Consider the following 20,785-nt stretch of genomic DNA (forward strand, 5'->3'; position numbering starts at 1 on the left):
TGACTGCCACATGGTGTGACTGAGAAATAATATGCCACTTGTGAGGAAGCAGGTCATATACAGAGATCTCTGCTTGGTGCCCAGTTATGATCCACAAGGACAGAGCTTCTCCTTGAAAGGCTGTCTGCTGCCCCACTCACCTGCATACCACTGCCAGTGGCATAAATATCAGTCAGCCTGTGTTCCTATACAAAATAGACAGCATAAATAAATTAGGAGCCATAGCCTTCTCACTCTATTTCCTTTACACCATTTCTCTCTCCCTAGCTAAACAAACCAATTAAGGACAACAGGTTTTTAGTGTAAATGGCTGCTGCTATAACAAATCTTGTCTTTCAGAAAGGCAGTAACAGCTGCTGCCGCTAACGCTGAGAAAAGGAGCATGCACGGCCACTTGCCATTACAACATGCTCCACCCTCAATTTCCTCTCTGCCCCAGCAGTAGGAGAATGGAGAAAAATAGATGTTTTTACTGACTTGGAGAAGGCATCACTTTCCAGAATCCGGGTTCACAGATAAAAGAAGAGGTTTTTGTGTTTGTAGCAATACTAAAAATATGCTCTTGCAGGCATCCTTATGTTCCCATGATCCAGTCAAAAGTATTTTGGCATACAGTCCACTCCCTAACAAAAAGCCAGCCCAGCTGCACACTGAAGTTATTCTGATATGTTGTAAGCACAAGAAGATGTTCCTGAGCATAGGGGCGCAATTTGTTTTTTCTTCCATGAAAGAAGCTTCTCGTTGATTAAAAAATAAAGAACTTATTATGTCAAGCTATTATATAGTATGCTGTTTTTCTAGGCAGACACTGAAAGAACGTGTCATCCTCACATATTACTATTTCCTCCAGGAAGCCTATTTATCAATGTTAATTTTCTTTTTGGTGCCTGATTCCTCCTGAAGGGGACTATTGCAACCAGAGCAGGCCCGAAATCTAAGGAAAGATCTGAACCTCTCTAGTTCCTAAAACGAATAAAATGTAGAGGTCAGTTATATAGCTGGACTCCGTATTTTGAAAAAAAGCAATCAGTGTTTCTGCTATTAACTGTTTGACAAAAATTAGAATCATCTGTTTTTTAACTAAAAAAAGTGAAGTCCAGTGGTGTTGTGTTAGTATAAACCTCATATTAACTTAAGTTTCATGCTAGTGGAAAAATTAGTCTAGTTTCAAATAATATGGCAGCCTGGGTCAAGCACATCTGGCCATGACATGCATGAAAAATTACATCATTTTTGTGCTAAAAGGTGACCAGGTGGGAAGCAAACATAGAACTGACACATAATAATGGGTCATTTTGTTGTAGTTATCCACTAATTCAGGGACTGTATCATTGAATTAGAAATCATGAGGAAATTGCCTTTATGACCTCTGTGATCGGCAAGTCTGTGTCAGCCTGTGAAGGATGCATGTACATGCCCTTGTCTGTGCCATGTCCCCCTTACAAGACATTGCCGAATCCTGTCAGACTGTCAGTGGTTTTGCTTGTTCAGAGCTGATATTGTACCTCAGGGTTTTGTAAATTTACACTGTGGAGGACTCCCTTTTGGTATGGCCCTGCATCAGGCAAAACCAGTTCTGCTGAGCTATAGTCTGGCTGGTATTTCTGCAGATAAATTGTGTGTGTTGCTCTCATTTAAAGCTTCCATAGATTTTGCCTTAGTTAGGAAGGAGGTTTGCATCCAGTAATCATAAAACCCATGTCCTCACCTTCTAGAGCCTGGCACATATCCTTCATATTATTCTGAGACCAACAGCAAAAAAGACATGGCACATTAAAAGTGTTAGCTAAACAAGAATTCCCTGCAGGTAAGGAAAAAATCCTCTTTAAGATGTGAGTTTTGTGCCAATAGGAGCACTCACTGGTTTGTAGTTTACAGGAATCTACTGAATCCCACTCAGCCTAGAAGAGTTACAAACTGGACCACAGAGAGAAGCAACCCTTTCCCAACCAAGTCTATCTGCCTCACTCTGCCATAACAGCTGCGTCTTTCAACTTCTCTTTCACCATAACCGAGAAAAGATACCAACTCTTTCTGCTCATGTGGGTACATCAGGTACCTGTACATGCACAGGTAAAATATGGCCTGTAAGATTAGTCCTAAAAGCAAAGCCTTGATTTCAGATTTGGACAAAAGTGAAACATGGGAGATTCCTCTCTAACATTAGGAAACACTTTTATATTGTGCAGGTGTCAGAGTGCTGACACAGGTTGCCCAGGGAGGTGGTGGAGCCGCCCTCCCTGGAGATATTCGAAAACTTCCTGAGGTCCTGGCCAACCTGCTGTAGGTGTCCCTGCTTGAGGGCTTGGACTAGATGGCCATCAGAAGTCCCCTTCAACCTCAACCACTCTGTGATTCTGTGCGTATGGCTGTGGTAGCACAGAGGTCTGTCTCCCTACATGGAGAAGCCTTCTTTCCGAATGGTGTGCCCTTGAGGCCTGTCTGCACATCTCTGTGAAAACAGTCCCTGTATTTACCATTGTAAACCACTTCCAGCTGCAAGCAGCGCATCCAAAAATAGATTTCCTTATAGCATCAGCTTGACACAGCACAACCAATCAACTAATAAGAAAGAAGGTGCAGAAAAATCAAGATTAAGCAAAGATAAGGATATAATAGCAGTTTTTCAGGATGTCTTCTGTGTCCTGCTTCGCATCTGCTGTCAAGAAAAGAACAAGCAAGGAATGACAGGAGGGAAATTAAATGTTCTTCCCAGTGGAGGCTAAAGCAGTGCTGCCTTGGCTGTACAGCAGGAGGAGCTTTTACAGCAGGTTGTTTCCTATCACTTATTTTACAGGGAGGCACGACACATTGTTATTTGTTTTTGCCTTTCTGCAGAAATTGGCCATGCTGTAAGCAAATGTTTCAAAAATAAATTGCTGTTTCCCATGGCCTCGCAGAGTGAGACCCACTACATAAGGTTGATTATGTGTCATCAAGAGCGAGTAACTCTTCTCAGGTACCTTGGTCTACATCATGCCTTGCAGCAGAAAAAATACGACCCAACTTTGGAGCTGCTTGTTGGCACTACCATGAAGAAGCAGACAATTCCTCTCCAGGCTGCAGAGAGACAGCTGGACCAATCCCAATTGCCTGTGCCCAGGTACGGCAGCGGACCTGAGCCTATTTATCTCCCCCTCCCAAAGACAGATCTCCCCCTCCCAAAGCTCCCAATGCCTGTTAGCAATAAAAAGCTCAACTAAGCTAGAAAGAGTTAGGCCACAGTCCTCCTTACTTAACTGAAGCTGAAGAGGTAAATTCTGCATTTAACTTTTATTTTAAATATCCTCTGTGTCCATCACTCCTTTTCCCTGCCCTTTTTAGCAGAGGCTTCCAAATAGCAACAATGGCATTTGTTTTCTTTGCTTGAGATGACTTCAGCAGCCCTCCTGCTCAATACAAAGTCCAGTCCATCAGTGTCATCCCCACTCAGTTATCTAGAGCCTTGAGAAGCAGCAGGCTACATTTAAAGATGGAAAAGAGGTTAGGATAGCAATCAGTTAGGGCTGAGCTTTGGTGCTTCCAGGAAAACAGCTGATATAAACACTTCATCAACTGTAGGAAAGTTATTGATCCAACTTTGACCGTATGGCAGGAATAGCAGGTAGATGTGTAGCAACCATATTAGTATCCAAAGAGGTGTAGTATCCATAGCTGTACACAACAAGATTTGGGGGTGGGAAATGCATTTAAAATCGACAGTCACGTAACTCTCATGTGATTATTTGGTATAAAGCAAGGCCTCTTACCCTTTGCACTCTACCAAACAAGGGAGATAACATCATTTGCTAGTACATGGGTGATTGTGTGTTAACTTTCCTTCCACTTAGTCAGCAGGCAGCAATTAGCTCCATTCCTGTGAATTTACCTGTGATGTATTCTAGTTCAGTCACAAGCTCTCAAATGACCTGTTGGAAACACCCTGCCAGACCCAGAAGGACCAGATTAAACAGTCAGAGACCCCTTTGTCTTGAATCCTTTCACCCAATCAAAATAAAGTTACTTTAAAAATCCCCTTTTAGGGTCCCTTTCCCTGAACACTGGACCAATTGAGCTTATTTCTGTTAATACTTAGAAGTGATTGTATTTAAAAATCTTGTGAGTATTTCATGGAAACTGAAGTACAGCACAAATAAATTTACATAAATATACTTAACTTTGCAGATTGATTGAAAGTGATTCTCAGCAGGACTTTACTACTTGTTGTTTATCAGGGTCTGGGAGGTGAGGGCTTCACTGCAATATAAATATTACATAGTTGACACAGATTTTCACACTGGAAACTCTAATACACTTATCTATTTTGGAACAGAAGCCATACTTTCGGATCACCCTAATGAGAAAGAATATTTGTATACTACACTGAAGAGTAGAAATTAGGTGAACTCTTGCAAAGCAGTGAAAGCAGTGCCTTCCAAAAATCTTCTCTAACTGTAATGTCAAAGTGTTGCCTAGTAAATACATGGCAGTGAAAACCCAGATAGGTTTACTATCAGTCAATTCAAGGTTAGTCATCATTGCAAGTATGAGGAGTGTATACAAAAGAAAGTAAGAGGATGAACTTAATTAATTATTCTCTGTGAATTATTTATTCAGCTCAAAAAATAGCCATTTTTTTGCTGCACAATGAGAAATTTCAAAGTCATTCCACAAAAGCTGCTTAAAAATTCCTTGGTTGAGACAGACCTGGAAGTGAGAAAGTATAAGGCAGAGCCTGAGCAGACTGCCGGCTGCTTAAGACACTTCAGGTGGAATGCTGACTTAAGCAAGTTTTTCCACCACCTTCAGAGCAAGTCTTTCCCCTCCATCTCAAGACTGATCATAGACATCTAATAAATGACTGGCATTGAGAAATTGCAGGCAAACACGTCAATTCTTTTGCGTGCGTTTTCAAAGCCAGTGCTGACAGCTTCACACAGCTGCCTGAGCATATGCACCCTCTATATTATGCTAATGCTATCTGCAAAACACGCTTACATATTACAGATTCTGATCCTGCAGGGCACTGTGCTATGATCCAATAGAGCATTTAAAGATGTGCTTAAATTTGTGCATCCAAGTTGCCAACATGAAGCACGTATCTAAGTACTTAGCTGGATCACAGTCAAGAGCTCTCTGCCTTGTAAGATAAGCTCTGACACAACATATATTTTAACTGGCAGAGCAGCATGTTTTTGATAGTTTTGAAACAACTGGAACAAAGCTTTGAAGTATCTTGGGCGAAGTAAGCTTACTGTATTTTTTTTTAAGTCAGAAAAATAGATGACCTGCCAGAAACATGCAGTAATGATAATTTGCTTGTTAAGTTAAAAAAATATTTAAAATTCAAGCCTGATACTCAGTCTTCTCTTTTCAAAAATTACTTTCACATTCGAGTCTGCCAGGCCGAAGTTGATATATATAAAACAAATATAAGAAGAAGAAAACCTCAAAGGAAGACACTGTTGTTGCTGAAGATGTTACTGGCATCAGTATTATTCTAAATTAAAGTATTTTTTTATAACCTCGGGCCATATGGAGGGACAATGCATTGTGTTGCCAGTTCAGCTTAAAAATAGTCTCAACTTTTTCCCTTTTCCTTACAGAGAAAATGTTAACAAGCTAAAACCAAACTCTTGAAAATGAAGAGATGGAGATTCACTGCTTATGGATACATAAACTACAGCTGTGCTCTGCTTCCACAGCATTGTTTACAGGAGCAAAGCTTTAATCAACATAACAAAGTACCCTAAGTCATCACATGGAAACATGATCTAAGGAAGCTCAAAAGTACAAGAAAGTTAAAAATAAGTATATTTATACTGAGTCTAAAAACTGATTTTTTTTTCTGAGAACTTAGAATCTTTGTACATCTGGAGTTGAGATGTGTGTCAAATAAAGAAATTGCATTTGCCTATGGAAGCTTGTGAGTAGCATCTTTAATGTTAAACCCAACACAAGGCGTGCGATTGTGATGGGCTAACTGGCTATCAACACAGATGGCAAGGACAGCAGGAAATGTATCTGCAGGTAAGGTGGCAAAAGCCCTGTCTGTTCACTTAGCTTTTCCTCAAAAGAGAGCCAAGTTTGGTTCTCCCAGTAGATACCTGCCTTTGATGAGCTCTCAAGACTTGGGCAGTTGCTAAGATTTTGATGCAGTGATTTAAAGGATTAACAACATTAGGCTTTCATCTCCTTTTCTAGGGGGATTAGCAAAAAATGTGTGTGTCTCAGTCCCAGCATGTGAGAGTATAACATTAGTGAAGATGAGTTATTAATATATCTGTGAAATTCCTTCCCTGTGCAGCATCTTAACAAAATATCCTGGTTGTCCAAGGGCCAGTCAAGCATTTTACAATAACCTTAGTCTGATGTGACAGAAAACTACTCCACACTGCAGATTGGTGTTATTCACAGTTTGCTTTACAATTAAAATGTATGCAGTACTCACTGAGCTGTTTATTACTGATGAGTTTACAAGAATAACTCTTTTGGTCCTAGAAAACATAATAATATCATGTTATCTGAAATGCCATTGACTATAAGTTTAATAACTTGACCTATATATGCAGACATTTCTAATTTTTAGGAGAGTCTTGCAATATGTGACCAGTTTAAAAAAAAAAAAAAAAAAAACTTGAGTCACATTTTCTGTATCATTCAAAGGCTTCTCTGGAAAACACAGTGATGTTTGACTGCCAGAATCATATCTTTCATTAACTGTCTCTATGCTCTACCTTCAACACCAAGCTATGAATTATAATCTGCATAGAAGTGACCCCAAATGAACAAAAATGCTAACAAAAATGCCTACGGGGATGTAGCAACTGCTGAGGAAAAGATTTAGCTATTGCTGTTCATGGTATTCTGCTGCATTGTAACCCAATTTCAAAATAGAACAAATGAATAGAACTAAACAAGAGGGAACAATAGGTCATATTAAAACACCATACTAAGACAGTTACAATGGGAGAATTACAGAGACTAACAATGCATTAGTCATCTATATGCATTTGCAGCAGAAAAAACTGAGTTGCCACAGAAGATGCTGATGGTGCTTAAAAATGTGGAAATGACAGTCTGACAGTGTGTGTGTATCTCCATTAGAGGCATTGGTGGGTCAAAAAAATACATCTGTAGTGAAGCAGACCTGATCTAGTACTTCCCGGTTACTTACAAACCATCTTTTTGCCATCCCATCAGTGCTACTAAGGCCTGTATGACACAACTCACTTCTTGGGCAAACAACATTAAAGTAAGATTAAGTTTTATTGAAAAAAAATAACAAGAGAAAATTAATGCTGTTAGGAGAAGAAAACCCCAAAACTTCTCTACTTTGATACTAATGGCTTGTACTTCTGACAATCTCTCACTCACTAAATATCTTCCTTTTCTTTTAGGGGAGTCAAGATTTAAAAAACAACAACAACAAAGCTATGGTACAAGCCCACTCTAATCTTTGCAAGATGGCAACAGTGGTGCTGATCAATGCAAAGGTGCAAAGAAAAGGGTTTTGCGGAAACTCTCTTTTCTGTATCTGTATCTTCCTCATTACTTTTCCATTCAGTAGAATGCCTTCAACTCATTGTCCTGAGCAGGACTAATCATCAACACAATTAAGCGCGAGACTTTTCAAAAAAAAGAAAAAATGACACTGGGTATCTTTTGTTTCTTTAGCTGTGGGAATCCAACACACCAGGTTTGTTCATCTGAAAATCAGGAGTGTTTCTTGTTTTGTCTTTTCACCAGACACCCACACACTTGTATTTTCAGTGAGGACACAAGCCATTTTGAATTATAAGCAACTGCCAAAACCAATTAGATGTCTTTCTCTAAGTCAGCCATATGGAGTTAGTGCCTATATGATACTGCCAAGGGTGTTCACCTTTGGATGCCCCTGCAGGTTTCACTAAAAAAAAATCAAGTCGCTTGGCAGAGAACTGCCAGTATTAGTGGTTCAGCTTCTTCTCCTCAGGAACAAGTGATACCGCACCCCAAGTGCTCCCCAGCACAACAGAAAAACAGAGCAGGGGCAGAAAAAGAGCGCTGCTTTGGGGAGGAGAGGGAAGAGATCCTGTGAATGACTAGACAACACCACTGCAGATCAAGAAGCCGTTTCACTATCACGATGACATATTAATTCCTGGACTCTGTGATGCTCAGTTACAGATGGATGTTACCGCTTTCTCCTTTAGCAGTCCTGACAGCAGAAAGACTTCTGGTCCAATGTGAATCTAGAAGTCACCCTAAAAGCTGAAGGCTAGTTCAGAAAGTCTAGTTCAGAAGCCTTTTTGTGGCACCAAGATTGACGTCAGTATATGTTCCTTAACAATACAGTCAAGCACTTCAGAAACACATTATCACATGAAAGTAGTATTGTCAGTCCTCCTCTTGCAAACATTAATAACTGACCTAACCTGAAAACAGAGGGAAGTTCAAGTACAGAAAACTGTAATGGCATATGCTGAGTCCCCAGCTAGCTGGCTCTAACAGTTGGGCCACACTGCTTCTCAGTGGGTTTCTCCTTGGCACTTCTTGTCTATTCGCCTGTGTCTTGACATGTTCCAAGTACCTGATGGTCATTTTTAATCAAAACTTATTTGCTTAGGCTTTCCAGGTTGTTTAAGATATTGAGTTTCCTCCTGTGTATTTTGAAAAAAATATATATGTCTCTTAGCTTTTTCATATGACCATACCACTCACCTTGTCCAGGCACAACTTCAAGGTGGCTATAAATGACCAAAGACCTTGAAAATTCAAGACAAAAGGCTGACTGAATTTTAAGGGCCAGTTTGCACCTAGGGAAATGCCTTTGCAGAAGATGGAACTTCAACGCATTATAACAACTTCTGTTTGCTTATATATACTCTGGTATCCACTCCAAAACACGCCCCCAAACCCCCCAAATTTCATTGAGTGTCAGAATGACTAAAAAAAGGATGACAGCACCAATAGACCAATGTCATGAAATGGCCTTTTTAGTTGAAGACAGATCAAAAGAAGACGACATTCTGGTCTCTGTAGAGTTTTCCATAAAGGCTTTAATTTTCTGTTGTACTCAAGTGACAGAGAGATGAGAACAAAACATACACACCTTGACAAACTGGGAATTAGAAGATCAGGTGTCACATCTCAGCAAATAAGTACTTCAAACACCTCACGGTGTCTGCTTATCAGTTTTCTTGTGATTATAGTTGGATGAAAACCACATGTATCTCAATCAGCAACAAGTTTTAACATTAGGATATTTAATTTTCACTGATCTCTTACCAGAATCTCAGACAAACAAGGATGACTGAGATCACCTCTTCTGAAGTCCTGCACACACAGACTCCAGAACTTTTCCCAGCGATCTTAAATGTCTAATAATTGTGGGAGAATGATAGTGTAAAAGTCTTGATTTTAAATCTTCAGTTGATATTTTCTTCTAATAGAAAGTGATGATATCACCTTTCTCTTGCTGCAGAGACTGTAGACCAAATCCCTTGCAAGCCATGTTTCCAGCTGTTAGCTGGGTTTGGAGATATTTTCTGAAATCTTTTCAATTGGCTCATTTTCTAGAATTCAAATGAAAACTTGACACATGACAGATTAAACTCCACAATGTTTATATGCAGGGTGCCCTACAGCAACAGTAGATTTTAAAAGAATGTCGTTTTAGTTTATGCAATGGAGTGGGTTCTAGTGTTTTGTCAATGCTCGTGACCTCTGATTTCTTTCCACAGATGTTATTTCCGAACTCCAAATCCTGCTCTCCCGTCAAAGTGTATAGTCTTTATTTCACAAGTTCTCAGTTGAATTGGACAAATATGTATACCATTTAGTTGCATCCAACTCACAAGGAGATCATGGTCATCCTCTACCAATAGTATCTTCCCAACCTTAACACTCTGCCAACCTGAAATGTTTTTATGGTTTCTTCCAGAAGACTGGTTTAGAATACCAGGCGAACAGCTACTACATGATTCTAGAAAGTCAGGCATCCTACTACTTGTTGAATCCTAAAATACTTCGATCTCAAACCTTCTGTTCACAGTCTGTAGGCAGTAGAGACTTTATGGGTACTAAAGTAAAACTAATACCATTCACCTTCAATCACAAGCAGTTTTTCAACAATATGTCCAGTATGGTTTCTGTGTCAAAATCACCTGGATGCATTTTGGCATTTTTTTTTCTCAATTTGAAACTGAACTGCAAAAGATTTAAAAAACTTATAAAAGTCTCATATTCTTGCATGGGGAACTGCCACTTAGCTGACACAAATAATGGTAGAATATTGCAAAGCTGCATAATTTAAAATTGATAACAAGGAAAGCATTATGTAACTGCTCACCATTCCCAGTTCACCCACCAAGATGACCTTACAGTGATCAGTGAATGAAGTGCCAGTGACAAGGAAACACACGTACCTACATCAGCAAAGGAACTTCAAAAAAACAAACATTGCTAGGGAGGATGAAGACAAACAGAACATAGCCTGTCCACTTACAGGGACAATGAAATCTTCAGCTTACAAAACCAAAAAGGTTTTCAGACCAGCACTTAACGAAAGAAATGTAATATATTTCATTCAAGCAGTCACTATCCACAAAGCAAAATGAATAAACTAAGATATTTTATTCTTCTTAAGAAAAAAAAAAAAAAAACTATAGATTTTTACGAATCTAAGAGCCTGGCACAAGATACTAGGGAAGAAACTAGATTACATTTCAAGAGAATAGACCTAAAATCAATTAGCAGCCTACAACCTGCAAGAAAAAAGAAAAAAAAAATTGCAATGACCTTGAGCTACAGATAAACTGTCCTATGTGAAAAGAGACAGTAATCTCCCCAAAAATCTACCTATTTATCAATCAATGTTACTCTACGAAAAAAAAAGAAAAAAAAAAAGTTTAATTGCTTTCTATAACTGTATGTTAGTTTTTCAGATAATGCCTCACAGTTAATAAAATTCGTAATTTGCCTATGTTTTGCCCATGTTAAATTACACAGTGCAGCTAACCTGTTTTCTGTGGAGTTGTCTGCACAGTACCTTGTTTGTTACGTGGATTGCTACAATGATATGTTAGCCAGATCACTAAACATTAAGAGGAATTCATAAATATGAAATACAGTAAACTTTGCAATGAATTTTGGAAATTAAAAGCTGTTTCAAGCTTTGATATTTTGCCATTTAAAAAAAAATCGGGAAAGAAATGTGTCTGTAAATATGGGAACATGATCATCTCTGCTACAGCTGTGCTGAGAAAAAAAGTGAGAAGTAGTGAAGATGCATCATCTTTTTAACGTTCATCTGCCGTTAAACCACTACAGCAGATTAATTTGTTCAGGGAAACTGGAAAGATGGCAAGCTTTAATTAAGAGAATCAAAAGGTGATCCCACATTCAAGCATGGTCAGGAGAGCCTTCTTAGTCTCCAGAGGGATGTCTAAAAATCAGAAAGATTAATTTCAAAGGGATTTCTGAAATCAATACAACAGTACAGCAGTGAACAGTTATTCTGTATTACTAGGGCAAACATAGAGTTTCTTGATAGATGTAGAAATAGCAAACACCTCTGCACTATACAGGAAGATTAAAACAAGGTATTGTCCTTCAATCAGTATCTTTATACATATATACATATATATATATGTCTATTATAAGTAACTTTCTCTACCAATTGAAGAAACAACACCAACCATGAAGTATGGAAGAAACTTCTCCTGAACTTCCAGTAATGGTGAGACTGAAGATGCCACCGGGATTTTTACCTAAGAGGTTTCCTGGGACCTTGAGTTAAAGAAAGGATGTGCAGGTAAGACAACAAAAGAGCATGAATATAGCTTTCCATATATGTTTAAATAATCTTAAAATCAGTGAATCTAATCAGAAGTGTTAGCTTTCAAAATCATGCTTTCAAATCCTTAATAAGAGCAAAAGTATTGATCCTGCCTGCACTTGCAAAGAGATTATTCATCATTCCATGTCTGGACAACATTTTCAGAAGCAATGACTTAAAATTAGCCTCCTAGAACAGGAATTATACATGAAAGTAGGTCAGAATTGAAAATGAAAAGCATGGTCAGTTACATATAAAATCTGAGGAAGGTTTAAATTTAATTTGCTCTTCTAAATGGTCTAGTTCTGTTCCCCTTGGCTCCCTCACTATTCATCTTCTGAAGACATTGCAGCATGCAAACCTAACTGACTGTTTGTCTTGACCTTCATAACTTGTCAATAAAGTAAGACATTTTCTCAGACATAGCAGAACATCCTGTTCTGCCAAAAGAAAATCCCAAATAAATTAAAAGATTGAGAATCTGGCCCCAAGCCAGAGACAAAACCCTCATTTACCACAATTGGACAAAAACTCACTCCAGCTGAACAGAGATACTTAACTGCACAGCATTTATCAAGCCATTTCATCCATTTCCTACATATCAGGAAGAAAGTCATGTTAAGATACCCCTTTAGGATTTACCTGGTTTCTGGTGTTTTTCCACAAAAAGCTGTTTTGTGTCTCCCACAAGGTCCTCCCTGGCACAGCAAGGAGGGTCTTGCTGATGAAGAAAGTAGTGTATCACAAGTCCAGTAACAGCTAGTCACAAGAAACCAATGTGAATCATAAAACTCACAGCAATAAACTACCTGAAAGCCAAGATGTCCATAACAACTTTATGGTGCATAAAGTGGAGCCGTAGACTATTTCTGTTTTTCAGTACTTTAGCACAAAACAGGTAGATTTTCAAAGACATCCAAGAATCACTCATCCTTTTTCTCCTACAACTTTTTAACAGGAATCTAAACAAACTAAAAATAACCAAATGTCCACACATCCATGTCCATGTAGCAGATTTGAAGTTCCCAGCAAAAAATGTTTGGACAAGATACCTAGAAAAGCTACCATTTCTTCTATGCTGTGTGTTTTGGATGAATCTTTGTACTTAAATTTTTATACTTCTAGTAAGATTTATATCTACTTAAATAGTAAAAGGAATCTTAAAAACTAAGGTTTTAGCTAGTCTAATTTCACCATGCGCTTAATTATCTCAACTGTAATCATTGAACTCACTGTTAATAAGGAGGTATCATATTTCTACTAATAAAAATTTGCATGTCTTTAATATTCCCTCTTACCTTTATTCTTTTATTACTCATTACTACTTTTTAGGAGTATGCATACTCAAATTTGTGTGAAGAGGGACAAAAATTCTGCTTTGAAAGTGAATGCAGAAGTGTTGTCTAGGACAGTAGACACATACACTTAAAGCTTTCAGCTATGCAATTTGCCAGATGTCAAAGGAGAAAAATTGTTTCAGAATATTAACTGAGATATCCCACCAAAGCACCAAACTGCTTTCCAGTGCAATTTATGCTGGACTACAACAACAGCTTCGGGGGCTGTTCTTGCTGCCAGTGAAAGTCAATGCAAATTTTGCGACGGAATTCAGTACAGAAACAAACTCTAACGTAAATCAGAATTTTGTATACTTATAAAAACCTATCACATAACGGATTTTGTACAAAACTCTTAAGGATCGACTTGCTTATGCTGCTTGATACTCCTCACAAAACACAACCAATGCATCTAACAGGAAAAAAAAAATAGTTAAAACCACCTCTGATCTTGAAAGGACCTATCCACTTGTAGGGCTCAGCAAAACCCTTTGATAAGAAATAAAAGACATGGCAGCAGTTCTTTCTGGTTAAGTTTAAAGATACTTGACCTACAGGAGACCTCTGGCAACAACCAATGGTCATAACTAGACAAATGACCAGTGGTCATACACTGCTGCACTCAGCCAGTGATGCATGCAGGTCAGATCCTGCTGAAGGGCCCCCAAAGGCCATGCCTCGCTGCCAGCTGGAGCAGCTGTAGCAAAGCTCTTGGTTTCAGCACTGCAGGATCAAACACCAGGCACTGCAGTGTTAATCTCTGCTGTCTCCAGGAAAGCATCTGCTGAAAACTAGCAATAAGGTGACACCACCACTATTATGCTCCCACCCATGGCAGAAATAAGACTCATCAGCATATTATGAAACAATGCACATTAAACAGCACAATCTCTTGCTTGCTTTCACACAGTTAAAAACCATGGTAAGACTAGAGAAAGGTGGGAGTAACGCTGGAAAAGACCCAAAAGGAGACAAGAGAAACCATGGATGCTTCACTTTCATACACAAAGTAGAAGAAGCCATGCACCTCTAAGATTTAAGAAGGCAACGTGTCAGTAAAATACACTGCAGGAGCCACTGTTTTTATTTTATGCCAATCATTTTTTCCAGAATATGCAATATTGGTTTCTTAAGCACAAATGTTAGATAGCAGCTAGTCATAAAACTCAGCACTTCAAAATAACACAGGGGAAAAAATTCACTATAAACAGGGGATTAAAAAATAATACTGAACAAACTGAATAAATAGTGATAAAAAATAATACTGAAAAATTCTGACTGTCATCTGATTCAGTGAAAATGTGTTTGATGACAGATGATGTCACCAATGGAACAAATCAAAATGTATTTGCTAGTTGGAGTTGGTATTTTTCCCATGGATATATATCTTCCCTTGAGGAGTGAAACAGAATCATCCTTCCAGTGAGGAGTACAATAGAATTAACTGTTCTCTATTAGCCTCGTACAGCTAACTAACAAACATGAAAGCTGAGAAGAAAGAAGAATGTAGTCACCGTGTATGTGGCTTGCCCTAGCAAAAAAGACTGAATGTTTTAGACAGCTGTAACAAAAACCAATCAAGTCCCTTATTCACCTGTTATGAATCAGATTCCCTCCCTCTGCTGGCTACCAAATGCTCTTTCACACAAAGAAAGTGCTAACACATACATGCAGATAACCGTCAAAAACTGACAACTGTTCTTGTCAGAAAGCAGGTGGGTTATAAATGGATTTTGACTGTTGCTGTGAAAAGACTTTCTAGCATGATGAAAAAAAAAGTTGCAGTACTGTGCACAGATTAGGGCTTTCTGAATGTTCTTTTTAAAACCAGTATGGTTAAAAAATGGATGTTAGGGAAATATTTTCAGAATGTTATAGAAAATATATGGGCTATTTTACACTCAAGATTTCAATTTTTTATTTGGTCAGGAATTTAATTTGGATAAGTGCCTGAGAGGCCCAGCGTTTGCAGAAAAGCAGATGTGTCTTTGTCAAAGTATGATATTTTCTGATGTTCCTCACACATCCGTGAAGTGGCTGCTTCACCCCTGCAAGTGAGAAAATCCCTTTGAAACATGGAGGTATCAAAGGCAAAACTTCCCAAATTTCTTCTGACTCACCTGCTGATGATCTGCACAGATACAGATGATGTGGAGCTGACAGCTTCTACAGTTTCAACTTTCCCCTTTGTTTCCTCGGAGAATGCACATATTTTTCAAGATAGCATGTGAAAGTTTTTCTGACTCATAAATTGCTATTCAGAGACCTTAGCTTGGATGCTTTTTTTGGTGCAAATTGTGATATGAGCCGCTACATTTTCTGTCCAACAGCTACAAGACCATCAGATACAGAGTTAGCTATGAAGCAGTCAGATTTTCTCTCTGCCTTCCAGAACAAACTGGTTTATTTAACCGGTGATCTCATTAAGAATCTAAAACTTTGTTAAGTCATAACAGACTTTACAATAATTGAACATTTATAGTTTTAGTTAAAACTTAATTAAGATGTACATTGTGAAAGCTTAATTAAAATGTTCATTAGTGAGCTCAGGCATGAAGTGCTAAATTAAGCATGGAGCTTCAGGGAAGATGCTTGAAACTCTTTGTCTACACAACAACAGATTTTTTCTTCTACAGTATACTCTATCCATCAATAAACTGATATAAATAAGAAGAATATCCACAATAAACTGATATGCCAGTTTACTGAACTATTTTAAGAATGAAAGTGCTGGTGTGCATGACTCACTTTTTATTAAGGTAATGATGGTGATGCATTCTGTTTAGATATGCATCTCGTTGCTGAAGATGATCTTGGCATGAGAGCAGCAATATACCTATGCTATTCCAGAACGTTACACAATCAGAGAAGACACATCTATTTGTAGATGAAATGAACGCTCACAATCAAATAAACATTTAGAACTACTACCAGAATGCAATGAAACCAAATTACTACCAACTGCAACCCTTATCTATGTGGATAGATACACACATATACACACATGTAAAGAAGGCACTACAGGTGGAACCATCCGAGCAGTGAGATTGACACATGAGAAAAACAGACAAGTTCTGCTCACCTTCCTCACATGAGCAGTCCCAGTCAAAACACGGAATATAGAAGTGTGTGTTCGCATGCAGAAGGAAAGGTCATACAATAAAAAACCACAGAATCATAGAAGGGTTGGGTTGGAACAGCTTGGGTTGAAATTATTGTTACTTTCAGCAATTAAATTGAAATAGTAGTAATTAAGGTGTGTGTGAGGTCAAGGGGAACTAGCACCCTCCTGGCAAGACAAGGTCCTCATTACAGCATAGACTGTACAGACACCAGAGGCAAAATCAAAACTCCCATTTGCTTCAGGGGCATGGTATTAGGCTCAAGGCAGTCAGGAAAGGTAAACTCTGCACTTTGAAAGGGCATTTAGCACCTCAAAAAGTTGCCTTTTAGAATGAGTTTCTCATTTAAAAAATGGCAATTGGTTAGAATGACTGACTGATGGGCAGGTTAGGAAGGCTGCAAAATCCAGCCCACAGAAGCCAGTTAGGAGTGCTATCCTCTGACTTGGCACACAGACCTACTGACAGGCAGCTAAATCCCTGCAAGCAAAAGGAAAAAAGAGAAAACCCCCACAGCTCAAAAAGCTGTTGAGGCAGCAACACTGAATAAATCCCAAAGGGGCCTCCCTGGCAGGGTGTTTGATCAGGATCAATGTCCAGCCCTTCAGAACTGCATTTATCCCAACAAGAAGTGTTACCCAAGAAAAAAATCTGCCCACTTGAATCATGATGTAAACACAGGATATATACAGCCATAACCATGTATACATAAGAATAGAGAAGAAATACATTCAGACTATGCTTCAGTTCAGCAGAGCATTCAGAGCACACAAACTCTAAGTAAGTATTTCCAGATAGTGGCACATCCTTTCGTTTAAAGAGACACATTAATCAATCTTAGCTAGCCTCAAACCGATGTTTATAGATAAAACCATTTAAAATGAACTTTTGATGGAGTATATTTTCAGCAGTGCTGGGAAAAGCTACAAACCATAAGTATGAAGGAGAGTCAAATATTTTAAGGAGGTTTCAAGTTCGCTCTTTCCTCTTAATTTCAGCCCATCTGTGAAAGTGACAGTGAAATCATGTAGCTATTCAAAGAGTGAGCTGACAACATGTTTAAAGTTTAGAATAAGCTTTCTTATTCCTCCCCTCTTCATTTGATTAGAAACATCTGTACATCAGGAAGAAACGTGACCCTTTAGACAAGGCTGCTAACCAAACCAAAATGATTTAGCACACTTAGGGGCTGGATTTAACCTTGTTGTTATAGAGGAGGCCTGTAACATCCACTGAATTGCATGTGTGCAAGCTAGTGAATAAAGATAAAAATAGACTCCCTGGTGCAGGCGAACAAAAGTCAACTATTTTTATCTCAGATCTCCAAATGTATTTTTAAGTTGCTTACACTTAGGAGCAATCCCCGAAGCAGCTACAGGGAGTTTGACTTGATGAATAGAGATGAAAAATACTTTTCTCATGTTCTGTATAATCAGATACATATTATATTAAAATTAAATTTAACTTCTCATTAAATGAAACGGATTTTAGGCAACCTGATGAGTATATTTAATTTTTGTTAGCACAAACATATTTTTGCAAACCCAGTTTGTGCCTACATAGATGTAATTAGGCTGTTACTAGGCTCAGTGTTAATTTCACAGTGAGGTTTTGTGAAAATCTCAAGAAATAAAATAAATAAATAAATAAATAAAACAGTTAAAATGCCTGCCTGTGGTCAACACACACAACACATGCATACACTGGCTTACCAACTGGTACATATCTTCTACTGTGCAAGAAAGCAGCCATCTATAAAACTATCATGCATGACTGCAAAGGTGAGCCATTCAGAATACACTGGATCCTTCTGCCTATTTTTAACTGCTGCTCAAAGACAGTAAAACACATTGCAAGTGGGGACAGTATGTAGCATGTACGTGGGGGCTGCATAGCAAGCATGACTGAACATGTATACATCTATTCCTAAATCAGAGCCCACTTCTGACCAGTGTAAGCTCGTGCTGTTCTGGACCTTCTTCAGATGTAGCATGGGAAGGACCTTATAGCCCAGCAGAACTTAAAGGAGGAAAGACCATGGGTTCAGTTGTTGCTACATAAGCAACATGTACCCTTAGGCGGAGTGCCCCACTTTGTGTCCTACACAGATGTGAGGAATGCCAGCTGAATGCCAAAAGATGATCTCTGCTGACAATTTGTCTCCTGATTGATCTGCTTCTGTGGTTTTCTACATAGGAGTTCCATATGCCCTCTCATTAGTCACATGAGAAGTCCAGCACGGAAGCCCCTGATTAATCATGCCAGAAGAACACATACAAGCCTAAGCCTTAATAAATGCCTTCAAAACAGTGGAGGAAATTTATTTCCATCCTGAGGTCTGCTTAAAGTCAGCAGAAGCACTTACACAAGAAGATAAAACAGGTAAGGAAAAGTTATGAATGGGAGACAGCCTCAAGATTTATCTGAATCATTTTTTTTGTCTCTCTCAGTGTCAAGAGAAGCAACCAACACCTCAGTGAGCACAGGAACGACATTTTGTTCAAAAGAGACTCAAGCAAAATGGCCCAGTTTCACTTAAAATAAATAAATAAATAAATAGATGTTGTAGCATTGATCAGAAAAGCGGAAGCCACAGTAAACAAGCATGAGATGTGACTTACAAGCCAGGACACACCAGCCAGTGAAATACAAATCTCACTGAACCACAAAGGAGTTTGAGCATGAATTGAGGAGAGTCCAGGTTTTACAAGCTTTCACCCTCCTAAATCCAAGATTTGCATAGATTCCCATTTATGCAGGCCTGAATCACTGCTCCAGCCTTCACTTTGTAGACGAAACCTTCACCTCCAGAAAAGTACTTTGCTAGTTTCTGTGTAGCTAACCAAGGGTCCTTGCCCATGGCTAACCTTCCAGATTATACAATAGCCTCGTGATCATACAGTTCAATTCTTCTCGGTCTTAGTCTGATGTCTATGGTAAACAGTATTGTTTCTTTTAAACAGGCTTCCTTTCAGTAATAATATTAATATTAACAATAATAACCTTCCAAGTGCCATACATTTACAGAGTTGCAGAGCTCAGCTCCCACTAAGTCCAAGTCACTACCTAGGAGCTGAAACCTGTGGATAACTGACACAAAAGCTCAGAGGAAGGACTCTTTGTTGTTTGTTTTTTTTTTTTTAAGCTTGAAAAATGAACCTAATTCCAGACATGCAATAGTGCAGTTAACTATTCGTAAAAATGAAGAACGTTTGCTACAAGAAATGGAGAAGAGCGTGTTCAGCTGCTGTAGAAGGGGAAGGTAAGCATTAGCTGGAAGAGGGAAGGGTTCAAACAGAAGTATATAGTTACTACTTCTGATCCATTCAGAGAAGTTTCCACTGTAATAAATGAGTCTACTCCCAGGAGTAAGGATGCATTCTCCCCCAGCCATCAGCTTTATTCCCTACGTGACTCGAGACTAGAAAAATGTGAGAATAATGCAGCTGCGCTTCATTGAGCTCAGATTCATTTCGGCTAGCGCGCACCAAAAACCAGGGGGTACGCTTCCATTTGCAAAACTGCAGGGCGCCAAGGAGCTACTTTACATCGCCCGCTGGAAGCAAGGCTGGAAAACGCAAAACACGAAATCCCACCCGGTGCTGGGCGGCCACCGCCGGAGCGGCGTTTGTGCTGCCTCCCGCCGACCCCTCACTCCCCGCTCCCCCTGCGACCCCCTCGGATCCCAAACCACCTCGGAAGGGGTTTTAGTGGGGGGACCGGGGCAGGTCCTCTCCATCCCCTCTCGGAGCTGCGCGCACGGCGGCTCTCAGCACCGCGGACAGCGGCTGCGGCGGGGCCGGCGGCGGGGGATGCGCACTCACCCCGTGCTCACACACTCACCCGTGCACACTCACTCACCCCGTCCACACTCACTTACCCCCGTGCACACACGCTCACGCCCCCCACCCCACCCCCGCACACGCACACCGCGGAACCGCCGCCGTCACTCACCACATCCCCCGCAGGGCGCCCCGCCGCCGCCGCCGCCGCTGCCGCCGCCGCCGCCTCCGCCGCCGCCGCTGCCGCCCGCCGCCCCCGGTGCCGCGGACGCCCCCCGCAGCGCGGCGGCGGTGGCGCCGGGCGGCCGCGGCTCCATGCGGAGGGCAGCGGCGGCGGCTCGCCTCCCCCCGGCCGCCCCGCGGAAGCCGCCGCCGCCGCCGCGCACAGCCGGAGCGGGAGGGCGGGGAGCCGCGGCCGCATGGTGCTGCCCGCCGCCGCCGCCCCGCCCGCAGACCGCCCCCCTCCCCCGGTACCGCACCGCCCCCCCCGGCCGGCACCAGACGGGCTGGGTACCCACCGGAGGTAGCGGGCGTCGGTGGGGTCGGGGAGAGAGGCACCGTGACCCGCCCCCCCCACACACACACTCGGTGGTCGGGGGGTGGAGGTGGGGGTCTTACCCCTGTGCTCAGCAATTCTTGTCTTTTTTTTTTAATTTTATTATTATTATCATTCCCTGGTCAGTTCTTCCTGTCGAGTGCTCCTGGTGTAAATCTAAGTGGGTGCTGTTGCTCTTCTGTGGTCTT

The 20,785-nt window shown here is 40.4% G+C and overlaps 1 protein-coding gene across 6 annotated transcripts in view; it reads right to left on the reverse strand.

The window, feature by feature from the left end:
• NRG1 (neuregulin 1) overlaps window positions 1–20,440 on the reverse strand; it is a 474,737-nt gene extending 454,297 nt beyond the window's left edge. For all 6 annotated transcript variants that reach the window (XM_066987722.1, XM_066987726.1, XM_066987725.1 and 3 more), the window contains exon 1: window positions 20,214–20,440. In XM_066987722.1, the coding sequence (XP_066843823.1) occupies window positions 20,214–20,358 (145 nt within the window). In that variant the 5' untranslated portion in view covers window positions 20,359–20,440. The remainder of the gene's footprint in view (window positions 1–20,213) is intronic.
• Between the last annotated feature and the right edge of the window lie 345 nt (window positions 20,441–20,785).

The sequence above is a fragment of the Anser cygnoides genome, chromosome Z, assembly GCF_040182565.1.
Source record: "Anser cygnoides isolate HZ-2024a breed goose chromosome Z, Taihu_goose_T2T_genome, whole genome shotgun sequence".
NCBI classification, from domain to species: Eukaryota; Metazoa; Chordata; class Aves; order Anseriformes; family Anatidae; genus Anser; species Anser cygnoides.